At 40.9% G+C, this 10,006-nt stretch overlaps 1 protein-coding gene across 3 annotated transcripts in view; it reads right to left on the minus strand.

The window, feature by feature from the left end:
• Positions 1–8,846, minus strand: part of cnbd1 (cyclic nucleotide binding domain containing 1) — a 71,819-nt gene extending 62,973 nt beyond the window's left edge. Inside the window, exons 1-5 of one of the 3 annotated variants that reach the window (XM_014157435.2) lie at positions 8,796–8,845; positions 8,645–8,682; positions 8,231–8,309; positions 7,842–7,958; positions 3,887–4,009 (exon numbers count right to left, since the gene is read on the minus strand). In XM_014157435.2, the coding sequence (XP_014012910.1) occupies positions 3,887–4,009; positions 7,842–7,958; positions 8,231–8,309; positions 8,645–8,682; positions 8,796–8,797 (359 nt within the window). In that variant the 5' untranslated portion in view covers positions 8,798–8,845. Of the gene's footprint in view, positions 1–3,886; positions 4,010–7,841; positions 7,959–8,230; positions 8,310–8,644 lie in introns of all 3 variants that reach the window. The other 2 variants (XM_014157436.2, XM_045702129.1) reach the window with 2 other exon arrangements.
• Positions 8,847–10,006: the final 1,160 nt, after the last annotated feature.

Consider the following 10,006-nt stretch of genomic DNA (forward strand, 5'->3'; position numbering starts at 1 on the left):
CCATTTACAGAGAGGAAGTGAAAAACTAGGGAAGCAGTGAGGCAAGCAGGGCAGGAGCCTATGGCCAAAAAAGTGCAGGCAGGGCTGCATAGTCACTCAGACCAGGCATATGGATGGGAGGAAAAGGATGGTGCTATCTGTAGTTCCATCTGTGTAGGCCAGGTGGCAGAGAGGAGAGAGAAACACCTTTCATTAACCTTGACCTTCCTCCTGTTGTTGCTGATGCTGACACACTGACCTCAGATCAGAAGATAAGCCGATGGTAAAACAACACAATGACAGAGCTTTAAAGTAAGAATAATACAGTAGCTTAATACTGCACAAAGGTTGGTGGGAGGTTGGTGCAGTTAGTTTAGCCTCTGATTGCTTCAGACAATGGATATTTCGAGGCAGGGGGGTAACATGAGTTTTGTACAAAACCCTGCCAAACCTGTGTGGCGCTTTTTCGGATTCAGAGCAATTCTGGGAGCCTTACTGCAGTAATATAAATTGCTTTCTCTAAATCCTTTGTCTTTATTGAACAGAGCACTGTATCAGGAACATAGAGAAGACATGAATTGGGGTCAATTCCATTTCAATTACAGTCATTTCAGAAAGAAAACCAAATTCAAAATTAAAATTTTCCTAATTGAAAAGCATTCAATGTTATTGGAATTTCAGTGTACTTTCTGAATTGACTAATTGAAATGGTATTGACCCCAACCCTGATGTAATGTTTGAATAGAGAGTCGGGCTTCGTTCTAATAGTACTTCACACACCTACTGTACAACACATTAGATCCCAATGATCCCCTCAATGAAATACTACAGCACTCTGAGGCCACTCTCTCTGCACAGGTCCTGTTCTGTCCAACACTACCAGGCAAAGAGAAGCCAAAAACACCACATTATAATGCAACTTTGTAAAACCCACTGCCTCGATGAAAAGGAAAGATTAAATAAAAACACTAGGAATGTCAATGAATCAATTCTACACAGGCAGGCTGGAAACAGACACCTCAAATAAAAACATCCAGGAGGATGTTGCTACCTTATATCACCAGAGGGATGTCCATCTCGGCATTTGAAATTGCACCCTATTCGCTATAGGAAGAAAGTACTGCACTACAGAGCCTTCAGAAGGTATTCACACCCCTTGACTTTTCCACATTTTGTTGTGTTACAAAGTGAGACTAAAATGAATTTCATTGCCATTTTTTGTCTACAATCTACACAAAATACTCTGTAATGTCAAAGTGGAAGAAAAAATTCTAACATTTGTAAAAAAGATATTAAATATAAAGCAAATATAAAACATTAGATAAGTATTCATCCCCGAGTCCTGAGTTAATACATGTTAGAAACACTTTTGGCAGTGATTAAAGAGTTTTTCTGGAGAAGTCTCTAAGAGCTTTTTCACACTTGGATTGGGCAACATTTGCCCATTATTCTTCAAGCTCTATCAAATTGATCACCCAAACATTTTCAGGTCTTGCCATATAGTTTCAAGCAGATTTAAGTCAAAACTGTAATTCGGCCACTCAGGAACATTCACTGTCTTCTTGGTAAGCAACTCCAGTGTAGATTTGGCCTTGTGATTTAGGTTATTGTCCTGCTGACAGGTGAATTCATCTCCCATTGTCTGGTGAAAAGAACCAGGTTTTCCTCTAGGATATTGCCTGTGCTTAGCTCCACTCTGTTTTTTATCATGAGTACAAACATACCCATAACATGATGCAGTCACATCAATGCTTGAAAATATGAAGAGTGGTACTCAGTAATGTGTTGTATTGATTTGCCCCAAACATACTATTTTGTATTCAGGATAAAAACTTCATTGCTTTGCCATTTTTTGGTTGTTGCAGTATTTCTTTAGTGCCTTGTTGCAAGCAGGATGCATGTTTTGGAATATTTTTATTCTGTACAGGCTTCCTTTTTTCTCTGTCAATTAGGTTAGTATTGTGGAGTAACTACAATGTTGTTGATCCATCCTCAGTTTTGTCCTATCACAGCCATTAAACTCTGTTTTAAAGTCACCATTGGCATCATGGTGACTGAGTTAGGAAGGCCAAATGTATTTTTGTAGAGACTGGGTGTATTGACACACCATCCAAAGTGTAATTAATAACTTCACCATGATCAAAAGGATATTCAAGGTATGTTTTTTATTTTTACCCATCTACCAATAGGTGTTTGAAATTCACTGCTCAACTGAGGGACCTTAAAGATAATTGTATGTGTGGAGTACAGAGATGATGTAGTCATAAAAAAATAAAACACTATTGTTGTACATATACTGAGTCCATGCAACTTACTATGTGACTTGTTAAGCAAATATTACTCCTGAACTTATTTAGGCTTGCCATAACAAATGGGTTGATTACTTACAGTAGACTCAAGACATTTCAGCTTTTAATTTTTAATTTATTTATAAACATTTCTAAAAACATTTCCACTTTGACATTATGGGGTATTATGTGTAGGTAAGTGACACAACATCTAAATTGAATCTATTTTAAACTCAGGCTGTAACACAACAAAATGTGGGAAAAGTCAAGTGGTGTGAATACTTTCTGAAGGCATTGTATGTTGGGTGCCATTTCAGACACAGCCTTTGTCACGATATGGCCAGGGAGGGCCAAATAAACAAATTTACTGAACATGCTGGTCAGGGATAATCTCACAATGATTAACCATGATAGCAGGGAAATCAAAACATGAAGGCAAAAGGGCATACATAAACTGTCTGTCCCATCCAAATGAATCAAGGCTACAAGGAGCTTTGATGATTACAAGGAGGTCTGGGGCTGGTATAGTGATTTGGTTCGTTTACTTTGAGACAGTTCCATGTGTAGTAGAGGCACCAAATGCTATTGATTTGACATTCTTAATATGTCATCCTGCTGGAGTTGTTGTTGTAGAACTCAGGGCTCTGACCCAAATGGCACCCTATTCCCTACAAAGTGCACTACTTTTGACCAGAGCCATATGGACCCCCGTCAGAAAGTGCACTGTATAGGGAAAAGGAATAGGGTGCCATTTGGGACGCAGCCAGAATGATCCTCGACTGCATCTGGCTAATTCTAATGAAAACAGTACTTCATCATCTGTTGGCCAGCCAAGGGGGGAAATGTGAAGAAGGAGCTCAGCGCAGCACATGTTCAGAAAAGTTGATGCGGAGACAGTTACAAAGGGAATACACTGCCCCCTTCTGGTTTTTGAAGAGAAGTGCAATATTCACAGCATTGTCTATGACTCAACCAGAGATACTGTACTGTACAGTAAAAACCTGAATTAATTTAAGCTACAGAAGTTATGTGCAGGGATATTATACAGTAATATATACTACTTCAAGGTAATATCACATTTTTTTAAGAAGCAACGAACGCATGCAATAATATATTGGACGTGGACAGGAGTTATGTCCTTGCACTTTAATGTGCATACATCACAGTATTTACTCTTTACTTCAATATAACTAGAGGTGCGTTCAACAAGGGAAATAATTGGCTAACATATTCCATTTGTTTTGTGTTAGCCAACAGTCTGAGATGATAATGTGCAGCAAGCGTAAGTGTGTGTTCGGGTCTAAACTGCCATTAAAAATAATAAAGTGGCCATGTAGACTTTCTACTATATTTAGTAGGAATAGTTAAGTTGTTTTACGTTTGAATATTGTCACTAAAAAGTCACAGTAATCCTTACAAAAAGTAACTGTTTGATGTTTCACCTAACATTTTGGAATGCTCATTCAAATCGTTCAAGTGAAATTGTCACTCTGGCAACATGTTCGCTGCAAACAAGCCTTTGTTGAACTCGCCTCAGTATTAGATCAGGATTTATCTCGCCCACCAGCTGGTAGATCAGGACATGGCTTTATCACCCTGACAGACAATTCTCTACTCACAACTTTTTGAGGGCTTTGATCATTTGGTTGATGAGTGTCTCTTGAGTCTGTCTCCCATGACCTAGGCTCCTGTTCACTGGCTCCTGGCTCTCACTGGCCTTCAGCTTCTCAGGGCCGGGAGCGCTGGTGGGAACAACGACAACAATTCTTTTTTACCCCCCTTTTCTCCCCAAATTGCAATCTTCTCTCATCGCTGCAACTCCCCAAGGGCTCGGGAGAGTCTTTTTTTACCTTTATTTAACTAGGCAAGTCAGTTAAGAACAAATTCTTATTTTCAATGACAGTCTAGGAACAGTGGGTTAACTGCCTTGTCAGGGTCAGATCGACAGATTTTTACCTTGTCAGCTCAGGGATTCGATCTAGCAACCTTTCGGTTACTAGTCCAACGCTCTAACCACTAGGCTACCTGAGTCATGCGATGAAGGTTGAGTCATGCGTTCTCCAAAACATGACCCGCCAAACCGCGATCCTTAACACCCACCTGCTTAACCCGGAAGCCAGCAGCACCAATGTGTCGGAGGAAACACCGTTCAACTGACGACACTTAAATCCTCTCAGGGGAAACGTCACATTGAGCATGTTAACTTTCTTTCAACCAGAGAGAGAGACCCCACTGACAAACTCACTTAATTGAACTAGGTTAAGTTAATCATAGTGGCATGTCCTATGTAGACTAATCCTATTAACAGTGCTCGACTTGGGCAGGAGCTCACCGGAGCTGAGTACCAGCACCTACCATGTTTTGCTGCTTGAGCTCCTGTTCATCTTCTATAATATTAGATAAAAGTATTGTGCAGCTCCTGCACCTACAATACCGTTCAAAAGTTTGGGGTCACTTAGAAATGTCCTTGTTTTCCTTGAAAACATACATGAAATGAGTTGCAAAATTAATAGGAAATATAGTCAAGACGTTGACAAGGTTATAAATAATGATTTTTAATTTAAATAATAATTGTGTCCTTCAAACTTTGCTTTCGTCAAAGAATCCTCCAGTTGCAGCAATTACGGCCTTACAGACCTTTTGCATTCTAGTTGTCAATTTGTTGAGGTATTCTGAAGAGATTTTGCCCCGTGCTTCCTGAAGCACTCCCACAAGTTGGATTGGCTTGATGGGTACTTCTTACATACCATACGGTCAAGCTGCACCCACAACAGCTCAATAGGGTTGAGATCCGGTGACTGTGCTGGCCACTCCATTATAGACAGAATACCAGCTGACTGCTTCTTCCCTAAATAGTTCTTGCATAGTTTGGAGCTGTGCTTTGGGTCATTGTCCTGTTGTAGGAGGAAATTGGCTCCAATTAAGCGCCGTCCACAGGGTATGGCATGGCGTTGCAAAATGGAGTGATAGCCTTCCTTCTTCAAGATCCCTTTTACCCTGTTCAAATCTCCCACTTTACCACCACCAAAGCACCCCCAGACCATCCCATTGCCTCCACCATACTTGACAGATGGCATCAAGCACTCCGTCAGCATCTTTTCTGCGTCTCGCAAAAGTTCTTCTTTGTGATCGGAACACCTAAAAACTTAGAATAGTCTGTCCATAACACTTTTTAACAATCTTCCTCTGCCTATATTTTTTTTTATTGGCCAGTCTGAGATATGGATTTTTCGTTGCAACTCTGCCTAGAAGGCCAGCATCCCGGAGTCGCTGAGACTGGTGTTTTGCGGGTACTATTTAATGAAGCTGCAAGTTGAGGACTTGTGAGGCGTCTGTTTCTCAAACTTGACACTCAAATGTACTTGTCCTCTTGCTCAGTTGTCCACCGGGGCCTCCCACTCCTCTTTCTATTCTGGTTAGAGCCAGTTTGCGCTGCTCTGTGAAGGGATCTTCAGTTTCTTGGCAATTTCTCGCATGGAATAGCCTTCATTTCTCAGAACAAGGATAGACTGACGAGTTTCAAAAGAAAGTTCTTTGTTTCTGGCCATTTTGAGCCTGTAATCGAACCCACAAATGCTGATGCTCCAGATACATGTAACAGTGTAGGTTCCGTCCCTCTCTTCGCCCCAACCTGGGCTCGAACCAGGGACCCTTGCACACATCAACAACTGACACCCACGAAGCATCATTACCCATCGCGCCACAAAAGCCGCGGCACTGTTACATTGATGCTGTTGACCCGGATCATTGGTTGCTGCGGAAAAGGAGGAGGTCAAATGTGTGAAATGGCTAGTTAGTTAGCGGTGGTGCGCGCTAATAGCGTTTCAATCGGTGACGTCACTCGCTCTAAGACCTGAAGTGGTTGTTCCCCTTGCGTTGCAAGGGCCGCGGCTTTTGTGGCGCGATGGGTAACGATGCTTCGTGGGTGTCAGTTGTTGATGTGTGCAAGGGTCCCTGGTTCGAGTCCGGGTTGGGGCGAAGAGAGGGACGGAACCTACACTGTTACATACACAACTAGTCTAAAGGCGGCCAGTTTTATTGCTTCTTTAAATCAGAACAACAGTTTTCAGCTATGCTAACATAATTGCAAAAGGGTTTTCTAATGATCAAATAGTCTTTTAAAAATGATAAACTTGGATTAGCTAACACAACGTACCATTGGAACACAGGAGTGATGGTTGCTGATAATGGGCCTCTGTACGCCTATGTAGATATTCCATTAGAAATCAGCCATTTCCAGCTACAATAGTCATTTACAACATTGACAATTTCTACACTGTATTTCTGATCAATTTGATGTTATTTTAATGCACAAGGAATTTGCTTTTCTTTCAAAAACAGGAACATTTCGAAGTGACCCCAAACTTTTGAACGGTAGTGTAAATATAAAGAATACTGGCACCCAAAATGAGTACAGGCACCGGCATTCTCATGGCAAGGCCGTTTCAAGCGGCCCAACCCCGACTGAGAGCGGATCTATATTCACGGCAATTAAAGCTGTGACTCATATGTCACTGCCCACCAGAACACTAATTTCTACAGTAGCTGAAAGTAGCGCTTCCTTTCTTTCCACTGTACCACATTATGTATTACTCAATGCATCTGTCTCTCTGTGAGTGGGTTTGTTGTTGTGTTGTCAAACCATGTTTGATTGACAGGTTTCACTACTGTGCGTCACTCCACTCCAGGGCACTTAGTAAAAACATCCCGCGCTGCTTTTCACTTCTTTACCTATTTTTTCTTGCTTAAACGTTTGTCAAAGTTAAAGTAAAATGTTATGAATATTTTTTTTAATATTGTTCTTCTTCCACTATGGAGAGGTCTATTTCTTAAACGTTCTGTGAATTCATTAGTACAAAGCAAGATCTACATGCACTTAGCTTTTTGGCTTAGGGAGTGAGTGAGAGCTTTGGCGAAAAGGTCCGCAGCTCGAACTCTGAGCTTAATCAGTTTAATGGATGAGATGGAGAGATCTAATGACCGCCCTCCTTGCATCAGTAAACACTGGAAAGGTATAAAATAGTGGCGCATCTGCGCTCTTCCCCCCCTCGCCTCCCTCTCTCCATTTGGTTATTTACTACATGGAGAAACATTATTTTTTTATTTTTTTAACTGGATGCTACAGAAAGCATCCCCCTCTACTTAGGTTGATAAACATGTAACTTAAATCATTTCTTGCGACACTAGTCTGGCTATGAAAACAATTAGCTACTAACATCTGCTGGTATCTAGAAAAAGCACAGTGCACAGAAAGGCAGTGATCCCATTTTCTTCTTCACAAACTTCTATGGGCGGTTTCCCAGACACGGATTAAGCCTAGTCCTGGACTAAAAACTATTTCCGATGAAGATTTCCCATTGAACTTGTTTTTTAATCCAGGACTGGGCTTAATCTGTGTCCGGGAAACCACTCCTACTGTTAAATTGACAATTTTCTTATGTTAACTTTTTATTTAAAATAATGATCCTTGAGAACTGAATGCTGCTATCTGGCTGTCCTTGATTCATTTATAAAGTAGTCTAGCCAGACATTGATTTTGCATAGGGTGTTGTTATCTAGCTGTAAGATACTTACACTTTGCTATCTGCCTGGAAAGGGTTCCGGGCAACCATTTTCTTTGGCCGGAGAAATATATTTTGATAGGAGTTCATGAAATCGTTATGGGCCTCTTCAGTTGATTGGTATCTGTTGCTGTAAAAACACGTTTATCAAAGGAGTAAACAACAAACTGATTAAATGTGATGATGTGATTTAGAGTGCAAGAGCTATTCTGAATCATGATGAATTTTTTAAAAAGTGCCCATGGTAGCCTACAATATTGATATTGTAGGCATCTGTTGGTATTTTAGAAACCACCACATTAAATACAGTCTCCGATGTACAGTGTCACTGACTGATATGAATAAACTGAAACTGAAAGAAGCTTAATTCATTAAAGGTAGAGTAGAGAGTCATAGGCCTACCTGTCTCTGAGTCTAAGCCCGTGGATTCTGCACAAAGCCTTCAAATTAGTGTAATCTATCCCCAGGAATGTCTGATCATCTGATGAGAGATACATGAATAAAGGTTGGCGTAATAAATGTGGCACTCAATAAATCAACAGCAACTTCACTTGGCAGGCAGTTGATCCATTTTTTTGTAGTTAGCTACGACAATATTCTTAGAAGGTAACACTTGTTTTTTCAAGGTCATCACCACATTGTTGTAGGAAGGACGTGATGCTACACCGACAGTAAGTCGCTAGCTACAAAGTGTAATTTTTGTGCGCACAATGTATCAACATGATATCTCTATAAAGTTAGCCGCCGATGCTAGCATAATAGCTAGCTACTGCAACATTGTTTCTCTTTTGACCACCTGAAAGAAGCAAAACATACCCGTGCGCAGCAAACCAGAGGGATGAAGCTGCATTTCCCTAGGGATAAAATCATAGAATTGGGGTAAAGAAGATAAAGAAAACGAAATAACAAAATACCCCTGACAACCCACAGCTCAGTGTCCCCCAAGCTTTGAAAAGATACTACTGACATGTGTTTGGCTAGCTTCCTCTCGCCATGGTAACACCCTCACAGGTTGGAACAGCCTGGTCTCAGACTAGACGTAACATAGTAAACGTAAATATGATTTTAGTATGATATGTAACGTTTGGAATGGTTACATAAGACAGATGGTTACTTAAGGCAACCCAAAGGTTGCGAGTTTGAATATCATCACAGACAACTTTAGCATTTTAGGTAATTAGCTACTTTGCAACTATGAGCATGTTGGTTAACTCTTCCCCTAAACCTAACCTTAACTCTTTTAGATAATCCTTCCCCAAACCATAACCATTTCAGCTAACCCTTATCGTAACCATTTAACATAACTCCTAAACTTAACCCTAATCATTGACCCTAACCTCCTAGCTAACGTTAGCTACGTAGCTAGAATTTGTAACATGTCATACGTTTTGAAAATTCCAATAAAATAAAATTGTATTTGTCACATGCACCGAATACAATAGGTGTAGACCTTATAGTGAAATGCTTACTTACAAGCCCTTAACCAACAATGCTTTAAAAAAGTGTTTAGTAAAAAATTGAAAATAAAAGTAACAAATAATGAAACAGCAGCAGTAAAATAACAATAGCGAGGCTATATACAGGGGTTACCGGTACAGAATCAATGTGCGGGGGGCACCGGTTAGTCAAGGTAATTGAGGTAATATGTACATGTTGTACATGTAGGTAGAGTTAAAGTGACTATGCATAGATAATAAACAGAGAGTAACAGCAGTGTAAAAGAGGGGTCTGGGTAGCCCTTTGATTAGCTGTTCAGGAGTCTTATAGCTTTGGGGTAGAAGCTGTTAAGAAGTCTTTTGGACCTAGACTTGGCACTCCGATACCACTTGCCGTGGGGTAGCAGAGAGAATAGTCTATGACTAGGATGGCTGGAGTCTTTGACAATTTTTAGAACCTTCCTTTGGCACCGACTGGTATAGAGTTCCTGGATGGCAGGAAGCTTAGCCCCAGTGATGTACTGGGCCGTACACACTACCCTCTGTAGTGCCTTGCGATCGGAGGCCGAGCAGTTGCCATACCAGGCAGTGATGCAACCAGTCAGGTTGCTCTCGATGGTGCAGCTGTAGAACCTTTTGAAAATCTGAGGACCCATGCCAAATCTTTTCAGTCTCCTGAGGGGGAATAGGCTTTGTTGTGCCCTATTCACAACTGTCTTAATGTGTTTGGACCATGATGGTT

The sequence above is a fragment of the Salmo salar genome, chromosome ssa19 (assembly GCF_905237065.1).
Source record: "Salmo salar chromosome ssa19, Ssal_v3.1, whole genome shotgun sequence".
NCBI lineage: Eukaryota > Metazoa > Chordata > Actinopteri > Salmoniformes > Salmonidae > Salmo > Salmo salar.